This window comes from Carettochelys insculpta, chromosome 16, assembly GCF_033958435.1.
Source record: "Carettochelys insculpta isolate YL-2023 chromosome 16, ASM3395843v1, whole genome shotgun sequence".
Taxonomy (NCBI): domain Eukaryota; kingdom Metazoa; phylum Chordata; order Testudines; family Carettochelyidae; genus Carettochelys; species Carettochelys insculpta.
The window spans coordinates 33,198,132-33,222,449 of record NC_134152.1 but is presented as its reverse complement, the minus strand read 5'-3'; the positions used below and the strand labels follow the sequence as shown (position 1 = coordinate 33,222,449).

At 46.0% G+C, this 24,318-nt stretch overlaps 2 protein-coding genes across 2 annotated transcripts; one reads left to right on the top strand and one right to left on the bottom strand.

The window, feature by feature from the left end:
- Positions 1-2,200: 2,200 nt before the first annotated feature.
- Positions 2,201-7,475, bottom strand: SMCR8 (SMCR8-C9orf72 complex subunit). Its single transcript, XM_075010266.1, has 2 exons — positions 4,880-7,475; positions 2,201-2,669 (listed from the first exon to the last, which is right to left on the bottom strand). The coding sequence occupies exons 1-2, from the start codon at positions 7,222-7,224 to the stop codon at positions 2,216-2,218; spliced, it is 2,799 nt and encodes a 932-aa protein (XP_074866367.1). The 5' UTR covers positions 7,225-7,475; the 3' UTR covers positions 2,201-2,215.
- Positions 7,476-8,567: 1,092 nt separating this feature from the next.
- On the top strand, positions 8,568-24,318 carry TOP3A (DNA topoisomerase III alpha). Its single transcript, XM_075010256.1, has 19 exons — positions 8,568-9,162; positions 10,323-10,382; positions 11,375-11,448; positions 12,016-12,091; positions 13,035-13,143; positions 14,166-14,309; positions 14,862-15,032; positions 15,307-15,407; positions 15,582-15,656; positions 15,773-15,855; positions 16,002-16,209; positions 17,402-17,587; positions 17,760-17,889; positions 18,427-18,540; positions 18,622-18,787; positions 20,016-20,159; positions 20,720-20,842; positions 21,244-21,962; positions 23,245-24,318. Exons 1-19 carry the CDS (start codon positions 8,977-8,979, stop codon positions 23,427-23,429), a joined length of 3,054 nt encoding a protein of 1,017 aa, XP_074866357.1. The 5' UTR covers positions 8,568-8,976; the 3' UTR covers positions 23,430-24,318.

The following is a 24,318-nucleotide window of genomic DNA, read 5'->3' as shown; positions in this document are numbered from 1 at the left end:
AGCTGCACACAGGTGGTCACATTTAGACTCTGAAAAGGAAAAGTTCTCTCCACGCGGTTCTTACATGTGGAAACAGCTGCAGTGCCACGCATAGAAACATGTAAAGCTGACGCAACACATGCACACACTGCTCAGCCCTTCAGCAAAAAGCTACTTTAAACTGGCTCCTGACTGCATGCTAAAAATCACAAGCAACCTCTGACTGTAACAAGCCTGGGGTACTTCCTCATTGCCTGTTTGACCTGGTTTCATTAGAAGCCATCAGTAGTGATACTAATATTTAAGACAGTCTTCCCTCCCCTTCCGCTGGGCTGCTCAGTATGCTCTCAAAAACATTTCTCTGCACGAGGAGTCACATTACAGCACTATGGATGCAAGGAACATACAGTGCAGTGAACCAGGGAACCTCTCTTTGTTTGAGATGCATGTTCATAATAGTGCAGCTATTTTATCAAGTTTCAATGGCAGCTAAAATACACGAACAAATCCAGCATCTGCTTTGCAGCTTCCTCTGGTGCATTAGAAATTTACATTCAGTTTCATTACTGTCTCACATAATCACATTAAACAGAGGTTTAAAAATATATACAGAGTTCAGCTAATCTAGTAAAGCCTATGCTCCCCCCATGCCCGAATCAGATGAGCACTGCGCTAAAAAGAAATAAAACCAAGGTGATCTTTTCCACCAAGGCTTTCCTCTTATGTAAAAACTTTGGGGCGGGCCTTGGATGTACCGCAGAAATCTCTAGCCAAGGGTCCTGATGAAGGAGATGTAACCTCCTTGGATATTTTCATGGAAGGAGATGCACGACCAAAGCAAAGCATGAATCCTTCAGCACTGACCAGAAGAAAACTTCTTCTACTGGCATCACCATAAAGGCCATATGAAGGTTCTGGCACAGTTTGCAAAGTGGGAAGAGCTTTGAAAGTCCTCAATAGTTAACCAAAGGGCTCAGTGAATTGCAGTACTGCAGCATCCAGAACTACCCAATGGACGCTCTGGGAGAGGTAGTAGAGAGGTTGCAAAGACAAGGGGTTAAACAAATAAACTGGACGGGTGAGAGAGCTAGATGAGGCGCTTGCAGCTGCTGCATCTACGCTCATTTTCCTCTGCAAAGCAAATTAGTCCCCGACAGAAAATGACAAAGATAAAATGCTAAATCCAGGACATTCATTCCAGATCTCTCCCAAGTGCCTGCCCTAAGATGCTCCTGATCCCCATCTCTCCCTCTGCACGCAACTTCACTTGAGTTGCACTGTTCATTCTCTGAACTCTGTGAGAGCAATCAAGAGGTGTCCTTTTTGCTCATTACCTAGCAGATTTCCTTCAAGATTGAACCACAGCAGTGCTGCGAAGTCTTAGCAAACTTTAAAGACTTATAGGTCTCCTTCCCCGTTCCCAGGTAATCGAGCAAAAAGAGTATGCTGCAAATTAACAAGGCACAGTGCTCTACATTCACACTCAAGGACGAGCCTCTGCGATTCAGGACTTCTTAAATCTTTTCTTCCTGCAAAGTTGAGAAGACAACAGGAGCATGCATGCTTCAATCTCTAGCTGACAGGCCCAGCAACAATCAATTCCACAAACCATTAATGAGCACACACAATTAGAAGGGGCACTGCCAACTACTTAATGCGGGCAAGTAATTTTTAGCCTCCAGCATGCTTGAAAGCTTGAATATGCCAATATCATCCCCAAACTCAGGCTAATGTATTTTGTTGTATATCTAAAACGGTCAAAACCCACAGGGCTCATACTTTACACTTTACTCCTGTCTATGCTCTAGCAACACTTACGGCACCAGGCAAATGCAAAGTTTTAACTTATGTACAAGTTATCATGCACCGTGAAGACTGGACTCTACTTGTCAGAGGTCGCCCCATAACGATGGCTGATTTCTCCTGCCCTCACTGCCATGAACATGAATGGAATGGTGTTCTCAGTGTGGGGTTTAAATGTCCCTTTAACATTTAAAGACGGAGTTGACCAATATTTTTAAATCTCATTTTCTGTTGGGCTACAACACATTCAGTTCTCAACCGCTGGGAACCACAGGGTCCTTCAGACACCATGTTTTCTACAAAGCAGACTCTGGCTTGCAAATATGTTGACTGTTTTGGATCAGTCCCAATATATCATATGTGTAAACAGCACAGTCAAGCACAGACGATCTGCATCAAAATCAGAGTCCAAAGAAGGGCGTCCCAGGTGCCATTAAATTTTATACAAAAAGCTGGGAACATAGTCAAATCTGAGCACAGGGTTACTGCCCCCGACAGGTTCCTGAATGTACTGCAATTTCAGCAGCTCTGCTAGGTACTGTACCACTTTGATGTCTTCATTCACAAGCCCCAGATGAAGTTTAAGAAAGTTCATCCTGCGAGACACAATGGAGTCCTCCATCTCTGTCTCGTTGATGGGAAGGTGCAAGTGATGGCACAAGGCATACAAGAAGGCCTTAGAACACAGCTGAGTGAGAATATTTTGGACGTGCATATAGTAGGTGCTTCCTCGTTTGATCTGAGTGCGGTGATCAGCAAGCCTGGGCACCAGGGTTCCTTTGTAAACGGGACCGCGTAGTGTCTTACTGTCTGCATCCAGAATGCTGATGTACCGGCTGTATCGACTCAAGGAATGCAGTGTGTTAACACCAGCAGGGGAAACCACTCTGCAACAGAGGAGAGCAACATAGCATACTCAGAAAGCTGTGAAAAACTGATGATACAAGACACAGTTTGTACAAACTAGATTGAAAGGTTTCGTAAGTTAGAGTGTGATAATTTTTAGGAGTAAACTTATCACTTGGATTTGGTAGCAGAGATCAAATGTAGAGGAGCTACTATAGGTGTCCAGGGTGAACCTCAGTTTACCGCAAAATGCCTCCAAGCATCAATTCACTACAGTGGTCTGCCAGTTTGGGAGCTGGCAATGCACAATCACCACATGGAAGTTACACACCACACCCTTAGGGAATTACTGCTTCCTGCTGAATGGGACTGGAGGTGAATTAGACAAGTCACTACTTTCCAGGGGTGTGCAAGAAATTAAGAAATTGCTGGTGAACAGATGCAAATATTCCTACAACAGTTCTCTACTGGAAATGAAGGACCAGCTTTTAGCGGCTCCCTTTCCCCCAGCTGCCCATGTCCTCAGAATTATTTTTGCTAGGTACTGTAGTTGCTTTGATGCTGATGAAACACTATTTGGACAAAAACTTTTTTGTAAAAAAATATCCTTAGACAAGAGAGTTCCACTACAGAGTCCAGGCATTCCTTGCTGAGATGTGAAGTCAAAGGACATTCATAACATACGATCACCTAACAAGAGATAACAAGTGTGTGTGATTTAACGGAGGTGTTCTCTGCTCAGTGCTCCCAATTCTGTGTGGTTAAGAGAACCCTGTTGGGAGAAGCACACCACAACCTTAAACAAGAGGCAAGAGTTGCTGATCTGTCACAGAGCGTAACAGCCACCCCTGCAAATTCTGCTCTCAGCCCAGATACCAGAGACAGAGCATGGTAGTAACTGGTGAAGAGCTGTCATTTTCACTCACACAGATGTTTGAATAAATGTACCCTTCAAGATGATTTAATAAATCAGAGCTTCTAGGAAAAGAAAAAAAAGCATAAACAATTCACCAGGCAGATTTCTGCATTTTGATTTTTTATGATAAAGAAGTTGCCTATTCTAGTGGAAGATAATGCAGCTATACTCTTAGCATTATAAACTTTGAGACATATTCTCTGTACGGGGTGAGACAACGAAAACTTTCTGGAACAGAGCTTACTCTGAAAATGCAACACGCACATGTCTCTTGTATGCTGGTTTTTACATAGTAGCAAACAAAACAATGGTATTACTTTCAGAAATAATTAGATTTTAGAATTATCTTACAGCACCAGGGAAAGCCTGGTCCAGTACTGGTTTTTGAAAAAGAGTATCTTCACCCAAACCAGAAGTTTTCTAATATGCCAAACTGCAGTGTGAACCTTGCAGCACATGGAGCAGCTTGGGCCTTTTGTTCCATTTAGTGTAACTGTGTGCATTGTAATCCTACTCCACTGTATTTAGACACATAACCACAAGGCTCAGAACAAGACTTCTGCACCTATTCCCATCATGGGAATGACAGTGTTGCTAATATACTGACACAAACAGGCCACTTCCCCTCAAAAAGCTGCTGTGGATCCAACGTTCTAGCCTTCCATTTAATCAAATGCACAATTCTTAATAAAAACCTCATGGAAAACTAAGGCCCATGCGATAAGGACAAATGTCAGCCATAAGAAGTGGAGACTTCTGCCCAAGATGGTCCAAGGCTTCTGGTGGGAACAAAAACAGCAACTCACAGCAATACCTAAAGTACTAGTGACTCTGCTCCAGCAGTCTGCAAGACCAATACATTTGTTTGCGAGCTTTACTGGATAGGGGCCTTTGGTATTTTAGCAGTGTGATTTCTAACTGACATCAATGGGAATCAGACAGCTAACAGTCAGCAGCATGATTTCTGGGAAAAAATATGGAGGAAATACCACCGTACACCAGTGAGATGTATGATGGGATCCAGGCCAGCTCCCAGGGTGGGGGAGGGAGAGAAAGGACTGGGAGAAATGCACCAATGAGCTCTGCTCCAGCCCCAGCTCCAGGGCAGGGTGTGATGTAGTTTGGGGGACCACTGCCTTACACAGACACACATGTTCAGCTAACAAGCAGAAATGTGTAGCAGCAAGAGGGGGAGGAGTTGCTTCCTGTATCAATTTCCCTTCAATACTTCCTCTTTAATGTAAAAAGTCTAAAAAAAAGGAACTATTTACTTGCACCTCTTGACATTAATAAGCCCATGAACCTACTATCTGAAGGAGATCTCTGTTAGTTTACCTCTGCAGTCCAATCAGCTTCCACTTCTGAAAATCCATGATATTCAAAGGGGAAGTGACCCAATGTTTCACAGGCATGGCAAATACCCCACAATTAGGAACAAAGATGGAGAGAGCAGTCACAAGTTTCTTTACCATTGCTTCATCTTCCCCCAGCACTATCAGTGTCCTGCCACTGAGCAGTGAATATATTGCAGGATGAGCAAAGGGATACTGCCTAATGAATTTCAAGGCATTCTGGCCAGCCTTTCTTTTGTGCCTTTCATTGACGTGACTGAGAGGATGAGAAGGAGAAGGAGTTCTATCAGAGCACGTGGATGCTGCACTGCTCATGTAGCTTGTAGAGTCTGAATGTTCATCCAGGCTAATTTTACTGACCTCTCTACTGCTTAAGTAACGTGGATCAAGCTCATATGAAAGGAGTCCTCCCGAGACATCATGTGAAGAACAGTCTATGAAGTTCACCTGGAATCCCTGATCCACATGCCTGTAGGGCTGGGGTGGAATACTGACCACACCATCATCATCAAAATGTTTTCGTGCAAGCTCAGGTAGAGGCTCTAAGAAGTTTGGATTCTCCTTCCCAATACAACAGGCAGAATCAACTGGCGATAATTTCTCCTGGTCAGAATTGCCTTCCATCTCTTCAGCGTTTGCTGGATTTAAATTTGGGCTGACGTGAAGACCTCTACCTTCATCATCAGCATAAGATTCTTCATTAATGGCACTTGGGTAGCTTGCTTTAAAATCTTCAGGAATCAAAGATTCCGAAGGACACAAACTGAGGACTTCGATGCTGTCCTCACTGATGGTCCTTCTCCCAACTGCCTTGCTTCTGACCATTTGCGGACTTGGGTGGATAGACAAGCTTGCCTGGCTCTCAGATTTTGTCAGAACAGCAGAAGACTTTTCTGTTCCCAAAACCTCAATGCTTTCACCACTACTAATGCTCCCTTTAAGGTCTGCATCAAGATAGTCCAAATTCTCCTGGTGAAAAGCAGTAGGTTCAGTCACTTCTGGATCTTGGGAATCTTCAATTTCCTGCTCCATCTTGATAGGTACAGATTCTACACTGGACTTGTAAGACCCCATGGTGATTAACACTTTAGGAATTGAAGATTCTTCCAAGCACTTTGTGTTAACAGCGTCTTGATAAGATGCTTGGCAACCACCATACTGTTTTTCAACTGGCTTTTCATCTAGAAAAGACATATCTTCAAAAAGGAAGTTAGTTAGTGTTTGCTGCTTTAAAAGTGCTTTACTGATCTGATTAGTCAAAAGGTAGCAAACATCACCTTTAAACATTTTCTCTATTTGATTCAGCTGATCAAGAGTTTGGGTGAAAAAATAAACATCACAGAGTTCCTCCAAGGTTTTCAACTTCTTGTCAAAACATTTGGCAGATTTGGCTTTGATGAGTTTAGGGGTGTAAGATGGCACCCGTGCATAAAGGTGCATTTCACCAGGCTCATCAGGGTTAGAGGTAGTAGAGTTTTGATCACAGATTGCGTTCGCTTGATCTACTGCGCAATCTGGCTCATATGGGTGGAAATCAGAATCTTTCAGTTTTCTATAAGGATATGACCTGATTTGCTTTAACAGATCTTGATGCTCAATAATAGACTTTTCAACACTAGCAAGTTCATTAGCTTTCTCAATGGCCTGGGTTGTGTAAAATCCTTTGTCATTGGCTTTCTTCTGTATCTCTGTTTCATTGTGAAGCACAGTCCTGGTGTAATCAAGGTCTTTCAGTTTCTTTTCGAGTTCATTGGCAAAAGCCTTCCTGTTACCAGTCTTTAAGCACTCTGATGCTTTGGAAAACTCTGCTGAGAGCTCCTGAAACTGCTGCATGATTTTGTGCTCATCAGTGGAAATGTATGCCATGCAGAAAGGCCGCACAAAGCCTCTAGCTTCAAGGTCATAAAGAGTTAGATGGTGCACATAAGCAAATGCTCCTTCCTTGGAATCTCCCAATACCACTTTAGAATCCTCCACAAAGTTTAGCTTGGGGTAGGCGCATCCAGGAGGGTGCCCCACAAAGGAAGCTTGATAATCCACAGACATGATCCGGAGGGAAAAATAGTTGAGATCAAAAGTGCCAGAAACTTTGGCATCATCCGGGATGGTCAACAAAGGCTGAGGGCCCACTTGCTCTGAGAACTCTGAGATGAGAATGAAGTCCTTGGTGAATCTGGAGCCTGAAAACTTGGACCAGGGATTGGCACCGTGGTTAGCAAAGGGGAAAAGTGGCACAGAGTACTCCTCGGGCAGGGATGGTTCATTGTATGCCTCTTCTTCAAACTCTTCCTCTTTCGTAAAAGCCACCACATCAGGGGCGCTGATCATATTTATAGGTGGGGTAAAAGGACATGGAAAAGGGATCCTTTCCCTGACTCCAAAAATAAAAGGTCACTCAGACCACATCAGGGAAGGAACCTTTCTCACATTAAAGGAACTGACTCCTTTCCCAACCCCTGTCCCGGACTATACTCTCCTCACCTCAGGGCCTCTAAGAGGGAAGAAGCTCTCCTCTCCCAAGGTACCTGAGAAGTTAGCTCCCCATATCCCCGGGATCAGCTGCCCCAGCCTCGCACCCAGCCCCCTAGAGACCAGCCTCCCGCTGCGCCCAGCCCCCACTCCCGCACTTCTGAGGGCTCTGTCTCAGCCCCTCCCCCCACCCCGGCTCCACAGACACGAGACCACAGGATCGGGTCCCCCAGGCTCCGAGGTGCCGGGGGCGGGCCCCCGCCAGCGCCTCGCTCCCACACAGGCCGGCTCTCCCCCCGGCTCAGGGCAGGGATGGGGGCCGGCGCTTCCCTCAGCTCAGGCCGTCCCTGCAGGCACAGAGGGCGACTACTCCCACGGGCCCCCCCGCCAGGGGCTTCCTCCACACCAGCCGCCCCGGCTCCAGCCACCTCCTCCCCGGCTGCCGCTCGGACTGGGAACCGTCACTTCCCTCACAGACTCCTCAGCCCCGCAGCCATTTTCCGATCACATGACCCGCTCAGCTGCGACCCCTGACCCGGAAATGGCTTCCGGGCCGAGGATCGGGGGCGGGGGGAGGGGCGGGTTTGCTGTTCACTTTACTGTCGTCAGTGTCAGCCGCCCGACGTTGCTGAAAGCGTCGGGACCCTCCCGCGGGCGGGGGCGAAAGGAGAGCCGACGCCGCGAGGCATCTTGGGAGTTGTAGTTTGCGCCCGCCGGAGGTAGCGTCACTTGACGGCACGTCGCCAAAATAGGACGCCGGCGCCTTTTCCCTCGCTCGTCACGACAGCGCGCGCGCGGCGCGGAATTCGGCGCGGGGTGGAGGAGCAGTGTTGGAGGGAGAGAGGCGCCTTGGTGGCGGCAGCCCTCAGCAGAGCTGGGAGCGGAGCTCGGCCGCTGGGCTGAGGGGGGCAGGGAGGAGGGGGAGCCCCTGGCAGGGGGGCGAGGGGGGAGGAGGAGGGGGAGTCCCTGCGAGGGGGGCAGGGAGGAGGGGGAGCCCCTGCCGGAGGGGGAGGGGGAGCCCCCGCCACTGGGCTGAGGGGGTAGGAAGGAACCCGTCACGAGGCTGAGCGGGTGGGGTGTCCCTGTCATTGCTCTTAAGAGGGCCAGGTGAAGGCGGGGCTGCCATTGGGTTGAGGAAGTAGCTCAGGGGAGAGGGGTAGCCCCTGCCATTGGCCTGAGAGAGGGACTTGGGGTCAAGAGAAGGCCCCTGCCATTGGGCTGGAGTGGGGAGGGTTCAGGCTACAAAGTCTAGCGAGGGGAGGACATGGGGTGATGGGGTAAGTGCTGCGTTACTACCGAGGAGGGGAAAGCAGGTCTCTTATAGCTCAGATATAAATCCTGAGTTAGCACCTGCTTTAACTTTGAAGAACATGTGTGGTGGAATTAACAGTGAGTTGCCAGCAGGCATCAGTGGGGAAGCCTGAGGGTCTCTAACTGTTGCCCCATCAGGACCATGCTAGGGCGACTTTAGAGTGGCTGCTCACCATATCAGCTCTCCCCCTGGGGGTGGAATGTCTATACCTGTCCAGTGCCTGAGTGCAAGCAAGTGGCCTCACGGTGAGGAAACAGCAACATGCCTTGGCTAGGTGGCAGCTGCCATCAGCCCTCAGAATGAACTTTCAAGCCAGGCTTTTTACCCGCTGTGGGATCAGATTGTTGTCTCAGTCCTGGAGTCTCTTTTCACAAGGTCCAGTGGACATGACTTTCCAAAAGATTCAGAAGGTCCTCTGTGTGGCAGAGAAAAACGATGCTGCCCGAGGAATTGCAGATATACTCTCCAACAGCAGAATGAGGCGGGTAAGAAAGTAAAAGCAGCTGTTCCTTTGGGTTTACTCCTCTCTAATTGGGATATAAACAGCTTGTTAGGGATACTTACTTGCCATTCATTCAGCTGGTTTTGGGTTAATTTGTTTTATCTTCAATAGATAGTCCAAGTGCATGGGCTGACCTGCAGAGGGCTACCAGTGCACTTCAGTCCTTACATACAACAACCTGTGCTATTCCCGTCTGTGGCCTGCCTCAAACAGATTCTTACTGAAGATGAACTGTGCTGGGTTAGGGATGGGGCCTTGTAATTCAGGTGATTTATCAGGTCAAAAATGCTGCTTGCCCTGCTGTTATTTCTCATAATATTCCAGAAGCTTACGTTTTTTAACATAGTGAATATTATATAATAGAGAGAGCACAAAACTCAGCAGCCTGTTCCTGTTCTGACGTTGTTTTGCTGTGTGACATTGGTCAGTTCATGTAACCTCTCAGCCCCGTGGTCTAGCCTCGTGTAAAATAAGTCGGATATCTTCATGACAGGATGCTTGGAGTCTGCATATCTATAAAAGTGGTGGTAGATTCTAGGTTGAAAGATGTGATGGTTGAAATTATTATTACCAGAGCACTGATGGTCTGATCAGTCTAGATAACTATGGGCTTCCAAAGAGGATAATAAATATTTAGGCCCAATTGAAAAATTCTCCAAACGTTGATAATTGGAAATTACTCTCTGAACAGTGTGCACTGAATTATGTGTGGTTTTTCTACGTTGACAATTGTCCATTAGTAACTTGGAGTATTTTTCAGTTTTCATCCAAAGAATACATGTCAACTGTGCCCCTGGGTAACTGAGTAACTTGTTCAGTGCAAGCTCCTTGCATCAGTTTTCTCAGCTGTAAGAGGGAGAGGACTCTTACTTGTCTCTCAGGGGTGTTGCACAGTGCTCTGACACTGTAAAGCGCCGTTTAAGTGTCGTATTTCTATAAATGGCCAATGCCATTTCCATTCAGCCTGCTCTTCCTTGAGATCTAGTTATTTGTGTCATTGAAAAATGATTGGACACGTGAATGATAGCAACTTGTTTTTCATTTGCCTTGTATTTCCATGGTTTCTGCTATAGCTGTTGTTTGTGTACATGGAGTTGGGGGGGCGCAGCAATAGTTTAAACATCTTTTCCATTTTTTGTCTAGAGAGAAGGGTTTTCCAAGTTCAACAAGATCTATGAATATGATTATCATATGTTTGGCCAGGTAGGGTTCCATCTTTTTTCATAACTCTGTATAACCTTTTGGTTCAGGAAACACACAAAATGCTGCCGGATTATCTAACAGGAATATCAGCCAAAATGATACAGAATTATGTATTCAGTCTGTGCAAGGACTATGTGTATGAAGAATGACCAAATAACTCAGATCTCCAATTGTCATTGGAACACATAGGGGAAATGGATTTTCCACTTTGAGTGTTGTGCTGTCTGTATCTCCTATAAAGACGGTGTAGTTCAGCGGTTAAAGCACTGAACTAAGAGTCAATAGATCTGGCTTCTGTGTCTGTCTGGCTCTGCCACTGGCCATCCAGGTGGGCTGAAATCACCTTATGTCTCTTTTCCTTGGTTTTTGCACTGGTAAAATAGCATTGTGAGATCCACAAATGAAAAGCTCTGCATACATGTTAAACATTAGTCAAGTAGGCATTTTCCTTCTGATTGTTCTTACTCAGCTTTTCCATATATTATATATGACAACGTGTGTACAGTACACCGCTATGGCTGGAAGGGGAACTATTACTATGTCAGTAGGAGCAGGGCAGATATTCATTAGAAAAGTTTGATTCATTAAACGAGAGCCATGTGGCTGGTGGTCAGAAACACCACAGTATGCCAACTTGAGCTCAACACTGTTAAGCGATGCTGGAGTACCTCTCCAGGCGCGAGCCTGGGCAATTTTTTTTTGGGACCCTGGGCTGCCCAGACGCCAGTGTCCCCCTCTCGGCTTTACTGATATAGTCCAAAGGAGAGGATAACCTCTACGTCTGGTACCAGCTCAGCTGCAGGAGTTGCCAGGTCAATGCCAGAAGTTGGCACAGAACCGCCTTAGGACTCCCTTCTGGATTTTCTGTCAGGGCTTACTCCCTTAGCCTTCCTCCTTCCCAGGATAACCCACAAGGCAGTGGGGCAGTGGGCCGACTTTTGCAAAACAGAAGCCACTCTCTGAAACTAACTACCTCAATCCATTTCCTGCAGAATGTTACTGTGGTGATGACATCTGTTTCGGGACATTTGCTGGCTCATGACTTTAAGATGCCATTTCGCAAATGGTTAGTACCACTGAGCTGAGAGCTCGTGACATGCTGCTTGTCATCTTTGTTTCATGCTGAGATGTGCAGTGCAATGAGCGTTCCAAGTTCAGCCTCTGGAGCAGTATTTCGGCAATCCCTTAGGAGACAATTGGTTGGTTTTACAGGAGTGGAATTCCTGTTAATGCCATGACGGATAAAACGAGATCCCTTCCTTAGAAGACTTGAACCACTGAAGTTATGTAAGCCAGGTTTACTCTCTCTCCCCCAGAGTCTGAGCAATCTCTTTCTGTCATGTCAAGAGAGACCAATTGATACCAAATAGGAAATCCTCCTTTGTTGAAAACATGTTTTACCAGATAGGGATTATGATGGATTTATTCTGGCAAAACTTCGTTGGTTTTGGATAACTCTAACTCAGGTGAAAGTATCTAAAACCACAACAGTAATACTGCCACAATAACTTTCATCTGGCACTTCAGCTCACTAGTTCACCAATAAGAGAGAGAAAATACTAGGTAAGCTGCTGTTGTGCCTGTGTTGGTTTCTTTTGTACATTAACTTCTGCTGTTTATCATTTTTCCCCAGGCATAGCTGCAACCCACTTGTACTCTTTGAAGCTGAAATTGAGAAATACTGCCCTGATAACTTTGTGGATATTAAGGTATGTGCTTTAAGAAGATTGCCTGGTACTCAAAAATTAGTGACAGGTTCCACAAATATTAGTACACAGAGAGGGGACTGGGCCTCTTTCCCTGACCTTTAGCTCCCTGGGACTCTTGCCAGCACAAATATTTTCACTCACATCCTTCAGTCTCTATATGCTGTCTGCCTTTGAACTTAGTTTCTTAACCTATGCTCACCGAGGCAGCCAGATCAAAGGACTGATTTGATCTAAAGTAAATTTCCCTCTATTGGAATCAATATATTAATGATCATAATTCCCTCTAGTCCTGTGTTTGATACAACGTATTAAGGGACACAATAATGGTAATGACTTTTTTGTATGAAAATTCATCCAGATAAGTGAGTGTTTACTGTAGTCATCAAACTTTACGCACTGACCAGCCTCATGAGATGCTAATCTTTTTTACATAAGTGGCTAGGGGGAGCTGCTCTCATAGTGTTAATCCAGTACCCCTTTACAACCAGGAAATTAGAATTGAACACTCACCTTTTTAGCTTAGTGAAATTAATGAGGTCCTACTCTCCCACTGGTATGTTTCATATGAACAAAATTGTATTTTAATTGAAACTTTGCAGAGCAGCTAATGCAGTTAATTTCAGATGTGTGCATGACTTGGAAGAAAAAGTTACAGAAACCACACAAGTAGAGGTCTAATGTCATGTGCCTTTCTGAAGTTAGTATGTCTAAATACATTTTATACAGCAGTAGTATTCTGTTATATACTTGAAGGAATGGGATATGTTGCATACCAGAAAATAGAAGATCAGAACTATTTACTATAATTTGCTGCTATGTATACATGTTCCCTTTCATGATCAAGTTAGACTGTTGGCATTGCTGTTGGTGATTCACTTCCAAACCAGATTAGATGTAATGAAAGTGATATGTGTCTCATGCTGTTGCAATTTTTTCAAACCAGAAAACCCTAGAAAGAGAAGCCCGGCAATGTCAGGCTCTGGTGATCTGGACTGACTGTGATCGAGAAGGAGAGAACATTGGTTTTGAGATCATCCATGTTTGCAAAGCTGGTGGGTGGAGGTCTTTCTGTGCAGCTCAGTTTCTTAAAATGCTTACTATAAATCTATCTTGTTCAGTAACGTTACTCCCAAGGCTGCTGTGGAATGTTTGTAGTATGTCCAAGTAGAACACGCTGGCTGTGCTGTTGAATGCACTGGAGATGTTTAATGTAATATGTCACTAGCAGCAGGGCTACATTTACAGTCCATTGATTTCAATGCAGTCTTGGTGCATGGAGGCAGCTCAGCTAGCATGGACAGGGTTAACTCTTTTTGTGTTCAACACATTTATTGTTGTCATAGCCAAAATGTGCAGTGTAAGTTAGACAGAACTTGCAGTCCAGGTGTAAAAGGTCTCCTTGGCTCTTTGTGAAACTGGTGGATATCAGAAGTGAACACAGAATTTCTTCATCTGTGTTTATAAACACATCTTTCTACCCAAAAGGTTAACCCTCTAGACTTGCTTAGTTGTCACAGGGCCAGTTCACTTCCCAGTTAATGTAGGCAATGAGATGGGGAGTGTGATTGCAGTCATGATAAGATGACCCACTGGGGTAACTTGATTTCTGCTCTCTCCAGACAAATAACTGAGCTTCTCCCTCCGTCCTTCTGTCGCACTGCTAGAAGCTTTCCAGCACTTTTCCAGTTATGTTATCAAAACTAGCAAGAGAGCCTGTCTGAGGAGCTGCAGGCTGCACTTGTGAATGCAGAATGGTGTCACTGGAAATTATCATCCGGATCCGTTTGACTGCAAAGCTATAAAAATGCCCCAAACTTACTAAATGTGGTTTTACAAGAGACAAATCAGTGAAACTTACTAGGATGTTATAAAGCTTCAATGGTCTAAAAAGTTTAATTTTGGACTTGATCAGCCTGCATATGCAGTCTAGCTTGAATGGGGTCAGTTTGGAAGCTTAAATTGGTTTGGTACTACTACTGATTTTGCTGATTTTTTTTTTTTTTTTAAAAAGGAAATCGCTGAGTTTTACCGTTGAGTTATGAATCACATTTTTACACCTCTTTCGCATCAACAGCGAAGCCAAGCCTTCAGGTATTCCGAGCCCGCTTTTCCGAGATCACCCCTCGTGCTGTCAGAGCAGCCTGTGAGAACCTCGTCCAACCTGATCAGAACATTAGCGATGCCGTGGATGTCAGACAGGAGCTGGACCTTAGGATAGGTATAATGCAAGGGCGGGGGGTGAATGGCTGTCCTCGTTTTTGCTGCTCTGTAAATCTCTCCTTGAGGCTTTCTGAAAAATTACATGGGCTAGTAGTAGAGGTTCAGGAGAGTTCATTGTTTTGATATGACTATATAGCTCAGCAAAGTGGAGCGTTTTCAAATATCTAAAACCTTGTATACTATATTGTACATTTCAGGACAAAAAGCTGGCATCAGTCTCTCCTTGTTTATTCTTCCAGAGCCCAGCTGGTGATAGTGGTTGTTCCAAATTATAGCCTGCACATCCCTGTGGTCCAAGACATAAATGCAAAACTTGATTGCCTGGGGTAGGACATACAGTTTTGAGACAAATGGACCATGCTGTTACTCAGTTGCTTCCAATAAAAGAATTGATCTTTGAAGGAGTTGTTAGGTATTAACTATTCCTGTGACATTTGCAGGGCCTCTGTGTTTCCTGTTGGTTGAGTAAGAGAAACCAAGCTTGCAGGTAGTCTGATTGCTTTTTAAAGCTATTACCCCAGCTTTAATACCCCTTTTTGTTCTCTTTCAGGTGCTGCCTTCACCAGATTCCAGACCCTAAGGCTGCAGAAGCTCTTCCCAGAATTTCTAGCAGAGCAGTTGATCAGCTATGGTAGCTGTCAATTCCCAACACTGGGCTTTGTGGTAGAAAGGTTTAAAGCCATCCAGGCCTTTGTTCCTGAGGCCTTCTATAAAATTAAAGGTATGTTGTGGAATGTGGTGTGGTACTCAGTGTCAGACTGGACTTCTGAAATGAAAACAAAACAGGGCTTTACCGAAAAATACAATTGAGGGAGATGTTTCTATGTAACATGCAAAGATTTCTACAGCTTTCCCCTTCCTTGGCACAGTTAGGAAGGGTTCCACAAAGTATGTGAGCTTTCCAGTGCCCCATTTCCTTCTCTGTCCAGCCAGTGCAGTCTTGCTTTATGCCATTTCTCTGATGCAGTGACCCTTTTTTTTTTTTTTTAATTCAGTGACCCATGAACATGAGGATGGCACAGTAGACTTCAACTGGAAGAGGAACCGACTCTTCAACCACACAGCGTGCCTTGTCCTCTACCACATGTGTATGGAGGTAGGAAACCCTGTCAAACATGTATGGTCCAGCATCAGCCCAAGCGTTTCTAGCCTCCTTTCCTTCTGGTTGGCAAAAGCAGTAAGCAGTAGCTGATGTCTCACCCTAAGCTTTAAACAGCCCTCAATTTATACACATCCTTGTGGTTTTCCTTTCTGTTTGCTTTGTGCCTAGGATCCAGTAGCAACTGTTGTCGAGATTGGGAGCAAACCGAAGAGTAAATGGAGGCCAGTGGCCCTAGACACAGTGGTACGTTTGCGCTGAGGATGCTGAAAAGACTTCAAAAGGCACATTGAATGTGAGCTTTTCTGACCGGTCAGATTTGCGCAGTGAATATTCCTGTTCTTTGTCTCTTTACGACACAGGAACTCGAGAAGCTGGCTTCCCGCAAACTGAAAATAAATGCCAAAGAAACCATGAGAATAGCAGAAAAGCTCTACACTCAAGGGTAAGAATTCCAGAGCTGGATGTGCTGGAGCTGAATACCTTTTACACAACAGCAAACCTTTAATCAGAAATGAGAAGAGCCCACCAAAGGAACAGTGACTGGCTAAGCATCCAGTGTGATTATTTGTTTTTCTTTTTGTCCCTAAGGTACATAAGCTATCCCCGAACTGAGACCAACATTTTCCCCAAGGACCTAAACCTCACTTCCTTGGTTCAGCAGCACACCCAAGACCCCAACTGGGGAACCTTTGCGCAAAGGATTCTAGACCAGGGTGGGCCAACCCCTCGAAATGGGACCAAATCTGATCAGGCTCACCCTCCCATTCACCCCACTAAATACACATGTGACCTGCAGGTGAGTCTAATGCAGACTGGATTTAGTTAAGTCCTTAGCATGTTTTCTGCTATTGGTTGAACCTCTCTAGTCCAGCACTCTCTGGTCCAGCATCATGCATGGTCTGGCATGATTTTAGTTAGCTGAATGTCCACTTACCATGGGGCTGGCCCAGTTTCCCATGATCCCTTCAAGTTTGTTTACACCCACTAGTCCTGGCTCTCAGTGTTCTGTGATGTAAATTTGAACTAAATTACACCAAAATGTCTTCTAAGAGCCCAGAGAGCAGAGGAAGTATAAGTAATGCTGCTAGACAATATTGACTCCCCGTGGTTCAGCAAATTGTCTGGTTTAGCCCTGGTCATGGCACTGGTCAGGGAGGTCCAAAGGTGCTGGATTAGAGAGGTTCAGCCTTTACTGACCATGCATCTTATCAGTTAGTGGGTAACATGCTGATTACACCAGACAGCCTTGCTGTGCATTTATTCGTAAATGGAATTAAACTGTTCATAGCTTCAAAAGTGGGTTTCATTCCTGAAAGATCCTTTCTGAAATACGCTTCTTGATCATAAATATTTTGTACAAAGCAAGCTAGCTGAAAAATAGTAGACACTATTGAAAATCTAAGTTAGAAATACATGCCTCTTAACCGCTTCAGAGTCTTGATTTATGAAGTCCACATCAGATTTCAGTGGAGGTTTACTTGGCTTACCCTAAAACTGTTCCCTGCGGCTAGAGATTGTTTCTTCAAGAGTCCCAATGCAGAAGAGGTGGGTTTTTTTTCCTTATTGACACTTCTTGAAAGGCCCAAGGACCTAACCTGCTTGACAGCCTGAAACAAGTGATGTTTTAAGTCATGCTTTGTGTCTGAGTGGGAAATAAAGATTTATAATACTAAGTGACTGTTGTGCAAAGATTTCAGTGCTTGCCAGGTACTTACTGTATTTTATAGATGGGAAAACTAAAGCACAGAGGCTAATTGGCTTGCCTGACAAGACTGGATAGTGACAGAGCTAGAAGTAGACCCTGCATCTCCTGAATCTTAATCTCTTGTACTGACTTGCACTTCTGCTGGTTTACTTTTGATGACTTCACTTCTGGTCCCAAGAGACGTGAGCTCTGATGGAGGACTTCTAAGCCTACATTTTTACAAGTGGTGCCTTTCTTTTAGTTAGTGGAAACTCATTATTCTCTGCTCCTCATGTGTTCTCAGGGGAATGAACAGCGACTATATGAGTTCATTGTGCGCCATTTTTTGGCTTGCTGCTCCCAGGATGCCAAGGGACAGGAAACAACAGTGGAGCTCGACATCGCTAATGAGCGATTTGTTGCTCATGGGCTAATGATCTTGGCCAGAAACTATCTGGAGGTCTATCCTTATGAGAAGTGGAGTGACAAGGTAACAGTCTCATGTGCAAATGCTAAAGGCCCAAATTCTGCTGTCGGATGTACCCGCAGGACTTCCGTTGAGAAGGAGGGCAACTCATGTGGCCCACTCAGGATTCATGGTTGCCCATTGCTGTTGCAGAAGATTGTTTAATTGGCACTGTTCACTTCTCCCTGGCCTTCAGGTTCTCCCGGTGTACGAGAGGGGGTCTCGTTTTCAGCCCAGCACAGTAGAGATGGTGGATGGGGAGACCAGCCCGCCCCAGCTGCTCACGGAAGCTGATCTCATTTCACTCATGGAGAAACATGGCATTGGTTAGTGCCTGTGGTGGATGGGGCCGTGTGACCTCCGGCTGTTTTTAGCAGAGTGCAGTTTGTACAGCTCGCCTCCTTTCAGTTGTCTGTTCACTTTGTAGCTATAATGGTCTTTCTTTTCCACGAGTTGGGGAGTTCTCCAAACACAGTTGGCACAAGATGAGAGAAATCGGGTGACGCTTGCATTTCCAAAGCAGCCTGCAGAGTAACTGAAGGGTTGGGTCTCAAGCTAAGTCTGGGGTCTGTGTAGGACACTACACACTGTCTCTAGCAAGTTAAACTGCACAGCTTTACCTCCTAGGTCAGTGTGCTTAGGGAGCCCCATTGTGCCCTTCAGGTTCCCTTACAATTGGCACTGGAGTAGAGGGGGGCTGACAGTAGCACAGGCCTGTACTTGCCCACTGGGATAATTTGTTGTAAGCCCCTGTGTTTATCTACACCTCCCCTGCACTAATGAAAGGAAATACCAACTCACAGAGCCCTGCCTGGGAGATTTCTCCTGACAAGCTGATTACTTAACTGCATGATCACTTTCAGGGACTGATGCCACTCACGCTGAACACATCGAGACCATCAAGTCACGCATGTACGTGGGGCTTACTCCAGATCAGAGGTTCCTGCCAGGGCATCTTGGCATGGGTCTGGTAGAAGGTAAGGAGGAGGATTATAATTAGGAGTGCAGGTGCCTTCACTGTCCCTTCCTGCCACTTAAAGCCAGCTGTCATTCCTCAGGCTATGATTCCATGGGCTACGAGATGTCAAAGCCTGACCTCCGTGCTGAGCTGGAGGCTGATCTGAAGCTGATATGTGAGGGTAAGAGGGACAAGTCTGTGGTGCTGAGACAGCAGATTGCCAAGTACAAGAATGTCTTCATTGAAGCTGTGGCCAAAGCCAACAAGTGAGTGTCAGTATAAACCACACTTCACCTTTGGGGTTTCCTAAACCAGCAGCAAGGAAGGGTGGGGGCGCTGAGATTCATGTCTGGGCTCTGATCCTGTCAGAGTCTTTCCATGACATGGGCTTAGGTGTCTCCAAGAAGCAGCATGGAGTCTGGGTGCTGACACAGAGAAAAAAGGCTTTTACATTTATTGAGTTTGCAGATGGGAGGGGTTGCAACTGCTTCAGAGGATAGACTCATAATTCAAAACTATCTGGACAAACTAAAGAAATGGTCTGAGGTAAATAGGATGACGTTCTAGAAGGACAAATGCAAAGTACTCACTTTTGGAAGGAACAATCAGTTTCACACGTACAGAATGGGAAGCAATTGTCTAGAGAGACTGCAGAAAAGGATTTAGGGGTCACAGTGGACCATAAGCTAAATGGGTCAGTGTGATGCCGTTGCAAAAATCGTTCTGAGATGCATTAACAGGAGTGTTGTGAGCAAGACACGAGAAGTCATTCTTCCACTCTACTCTGCGCTGGTTAGGCCTCGTTTGGATTATAGTGTCCAGTTCCAGGCACCACATTTCAAGAAAGATGTGGAGAAATTGGAGAAGAGCAACAAGGATGTTTAAAGGTCTGAAGAACATGAGCTATCAGGGAAGACAAAGAACTGGATTTATTTAGTTTAGAAAAGAGAGGACAGAGGGGACAGGATAGTGGTTTATAAGTACCTAAAATAGCGTTACACGGAGGAGGAAGAAAAATTATTCTCCTTGGCCTCTGAGCACAGGACAAAAAGCACTGGGAAGCTATGCAGTAAGGGAAGTTTAGGTTGGACATTATAAAAAAACCTTCCTAACTGTCGGGGTGGTTAAACACTGGAATACATTGCCTAGGGAGGTTGTGGACTCTCCATCGCTGGACATATTTAAGGGCAGGTTAGTTAGACATCTGTCAGGGGTGGTCGGTGCTTGGTCTTCCAGTTCCAGTGTTCTAGGATTCTAAGTCTTTGTTTCAATGGATTGGGCAGCTTCCAAGCTGTGCTGACCTCAGCTGAGTTGTATGCACGCCATGATTGAAATGGACGCACTTGGCTCATTCCCTTCCAACTCTTTGTAAAGTTCAGGGGAGCCCAGCTGTGGGAGCAGCCACTCACCCACCACCTCTGTCGTGTGGGAAACGAGAGCCAATGTCACTGCTCAGGGCAGAGGAAACGAAGGCGACTGTTTGTTTCTTTCCAGGTTGGATCAGGCTTTGTCTCAGTATTTTGGAGAAGTAGCTGAACTGGCACAGCCGGAGGAGATCTACCCAGCAATGCCTGTTTCCATTCGGAAATGTCCATGGTGTGGCAGTGACATGGTGCTGAAGAGCAGGAAGAATGGCGGGTCCGTGATCTCTGTTGAGCAGGCGACAGCAGATATGATGATAATGTAGTGAGGGTCCCTGGCAGTGTTCCCTTTATCCATGGGCAGGATAAATGTGATGTGCACCACCCATAGAAACACACGCTGCCAGCTGTGGACGCTCTGCAGCCCAGCTGGGCGGCACCTGAATCTCTCCTGGGTGGCCACCCATGCGCTCCACTTGCAGAGAATGCTGGTCCCTTGCAGCTTAGTGTAGCACACAGCTCTCACCGAGCCGTTCTTCCCCTCCCAGTCTCTGAGCCACAGTGACAAGCTGTGAGGTTATGCCAGCTGCCCTCAGCCTCCAGGCCATTGGGCATAAGACCAGAGTTCCGATGCTGTCAGCTGCCAGAGCTGCGCCTACCCAGTTGATCAGCAATGCTGGAAGCACACAATAGCTTGTATGAAACATCTTCATCATGCTTGTTTGTAATGGTTGGCTGCTGAATCCAATCCCATCAGATTCGTAGCTGCGGATGGAACAGCTGATAAGTTCTGTTGATTCCACCTCTTACTCCTGCTGACCCTTTTCTCCTCCACAGGTTTTACCTCGGCTGTGTGAACTATCCTAACTGTAAAGCTGCTGTGTGGTTTCCTGACTTCGTGCTGGAAGTCAGCAAGGATGACAGTGTCTGTGCAGTGTGTAAGCCCCACCCAGTTCACAGGTGAGTGTCATGTTATATACAAACACAGAACTAACCTGGGGAAGGTACATCTCGGCTTTCAGGACTGGTCTGCTACAGTGGCCTGCGCTGCTTACATAGGAAGCCGTGTCCTGCTTTTGAGCTGGGTTTCGATAGCTACCGAGACAGCCCATCCAGCCCTGGGACAGGTTGAGGAGGATGCTTCACCTGGCTATGGCCACTTAAAAGCAATAATGACTGGCATCCAAATAAGTCCCTTCCATTCCTCCTGGGCTTGGGGAGATGGTGGGTGCAGCATGTGGCTAGGAGGGCAGGTAGAATAGAATAAACATAGTGAAATACTCAAAGTTTCAGCAAAGATGCTGAAGTCTAGAGAGTGGGGTGGAATGCTCTGATCTGTGGATGTTAATTTTTCCACTTAGGCTGAAATTTAAGTTCAAGCCAGGTAGCGTCCCACCCTTGCTGCCCCTGGAATTTGTTGGCTGTATTGGAGGCTGTGATGAGACGCTCAGGGAGCTCTTGGACCTGAACTATTTAAAAGGAACACCCAGACCAGTACAGTCAGTCAACCCACCAGCTAACTGCTTACAAGTCAACCAGTCCTTTAACCGCATTGCCGGCAGCGAGAAGGGCCAGGTGAGGCCTACCACGAATGCTGGTGCAGCAAAGACACCCCGAGCTGCTAGTCATCCTGCTGCTGATGGTGGGAACAATGCAGTGGTTTGTAACTGCAGGGAGGAGGCAGCTTTGCTCACGGTGCGTAAAGAAGGGCCCAACCAGGGCCGACAGTTCTACAAATGCAGTGCTGGCACCTGCAACTTCTTCCTCTGGGCTGATCAACAATCAGAGAATGGAAACAGCATCAGCCGCAGGAGCTCTGCTGCACCCCCTGATTCGTTGGGTGAAAGGCATCCAGGAGGCTTCAGGAGTCTTGGAGGAGGAAGAGGCCTGGGCCTCCATGGAAGCAACAGTTTTGACTCAGGAGGAGGGGGTGGGGTGATCTGCAAGTGCAGCCAGCCGGCCATCACACGCACTGTCCAGAAGGAGGGACCCAATAAAGGGCGTCAGTTCCACACATGCTCGAAGCCGAGAGAGCAGCAGTGTGGCTTCTTCCAGTGGGTGGATGAAAACGTGGCCCCAGGTAAGGCTGGGATTGTGCTTGGCGTTGGGGTTTGGGTGGGCTGCGATGGGTAGGGGCTGTGGTTTAAAGGAGATATAGGGCACCCCACAGGCAAACCTAAAGTTAAAAATACACAAAGGGCTGTCAGAAACTTGGCCAGGGACATGCTCTGCTGTAAGGTAGCTTGTCTGAAATGCAGTACAAGTCCTTTAAAGAAATGTGAGTTTTATTCTAGAAATCCCAGCTGGCACTTTGCAATAATACGTAAACTCAGAAGTCTGTTTTTTAATTGCTGTCCCTTTGACTGAGCTAGACCCAGGGTGCAACACTTACACATGTGCCCTGATACACGTTAGTTCTGAGCCAACTTATTCAGTAAATAGGATACAGGTACCAAAGTGGCAGCGCACTTCAGAGTACTTGATCTTTGCCAAATTAAATGTCATTGGTTGGGGGAACATCCTCCTGATCTGAAATGCTCCCAGAAAAGCAATTCCTGAGGAGATAAAAAATGGAAGAGAATAGGCACCAATTTAGTGCTTATACGCCCTCTGCTGGAATCAGAACTGTGCTCCATCCAACCCAAGAAACACTGAATTTCTCTCTCTGTTCAAGCTCCATTAAAAACGGATCCTCCCCTCTCTGGTATTGCTACTTCCCAGGAAGAACAAAAGCTGTCAGGTGGGGCAGCCCCCAACCTTCCCTCAGAGGGACAAATGATGGACTCAACTGTTAAAGGGCTCAGTTGGTTATTTTTAAAACAATGGACTTTACATCCTACCTGAATCCTTTTATTCCTTTTTTTAAATTAAAAAAAAAAAAAGTTTTAGTTCTGATGGTCTCTTCAGTAACAAACTGACCATATGTGGGGAAAATGTTGAAAGTGACTGTTCTTGGAGAGCTGTCAAATCACGAAGGAGGAGGAGCTAGAAAAAGATGTTTATAGGACTCATTTCAGCTGTAGTAGGTACAGAATGTTCCTTGTTTAAGAGTATTATTAAACCAGTCTCTTTGTAGGACCTGATATTTTTAGCAAGTTTTGTGGGAAATTTAGAGAGCCCTGGTCTATTCTATTTGCTGTTCACAGTTTGGATTTTGTTTAACTAACTGGGGTAGCTTCCCATTTTGATCTAGTCTGGGGCTGCAATATATGTCTCACAGCCTTTAAATCCAAACAAGACAGAAGATCTCTAATTTCCTGAAAACTTTAAATGGTTAGATTAGTAAACTGGTTAAATGGACACATGCCCAGTCCTGTGGCTCATATGGTGTTAAAAGTGCTTACTACCATCTCTCTCTGCAGGAGCTGCTGGAGCCTTCTCTTCAAACCGATTCATGAGTGAAGGGCACTCAAGAGGGTCTGGCAGCAAATCTAAAAGACCCAGTAATCACTCTTTGGAGATAGGACCTTCTGCTAAGAGACAACGGGCCTGTGGCATTTGCCACCAGCTTGGTCACACCAGGAAGACCTGTCCTCAGAACCCCTGAGGAACGACGGCACAGGGGATCCTGATATAGGAAATGCAGGGAAAGCCAGAAACCTGAACTACTCCAGGAGCGGCTCTGGGTGTAGAGATGCATTGGTTTAAAAATGCACTGCATCTGGAACCATTGATCAAACTACTTCCTGGAAGTGCTGGCTACAGCAGGTCTGCTCTGGGGTGGGAGCCGCACACTCAGCTGTGCACTCTAAGCCTTGAGAGCTTCCCTTTTGATTTAGTCAGACACTAGCCTAGTCTCTAAAGGAGGCCCAACTACTGCTGCCATTGCTTGGTGTACTAACTTACAGAATATCTGGTAAACAGTGTACTTTAAAAACCCAGCTGTTCTCCAATAGAGCTTTGGACAAAAATACAGGTTGGCTATACTCCTGCCTTGGGAGAGGACTTTCACAGAGCTGTAAGTCCCCCCCCTTCTGTCAGAGAAGCAGTTAAGAGTGGGGGTGGGGAGAGAGAAGAGGCCCAAAAAGAGGAGCGCTGAAAGAACTGGAGGAAACCTTTCCCCTACGCTGCCTAGGTAGCAGTTTGTTTGCAGACTAGCGAGCAGTGAAGGCTGCTGCTGTCCAAGAAACCATCTCTGGGAATCAGATCTTTGGGCTTTTTACAGGGTGAGATGTGATATTTTTAGGTTAGTCCAGGCTCCCTTGCATCCCCACTGGCCGTTACTGCCAGAGAAGTAACTGCAGAGACTGTAGTGCTTCAGTCAGTTGCTCTGTGCAAGTGTTCAAACGAGAGAGACTTTGCTTAAGCTAGTATTGAATTTAAACCCCAGCCCTGCCTTGGGCTCTGAGAGCAAGGGAACTTAATGAAGCTGCTAGTTAATGGAAATTATTTTGGGCAGAGTGGTGTGCCTTTCAATAAAAACAACTTTCACCTAG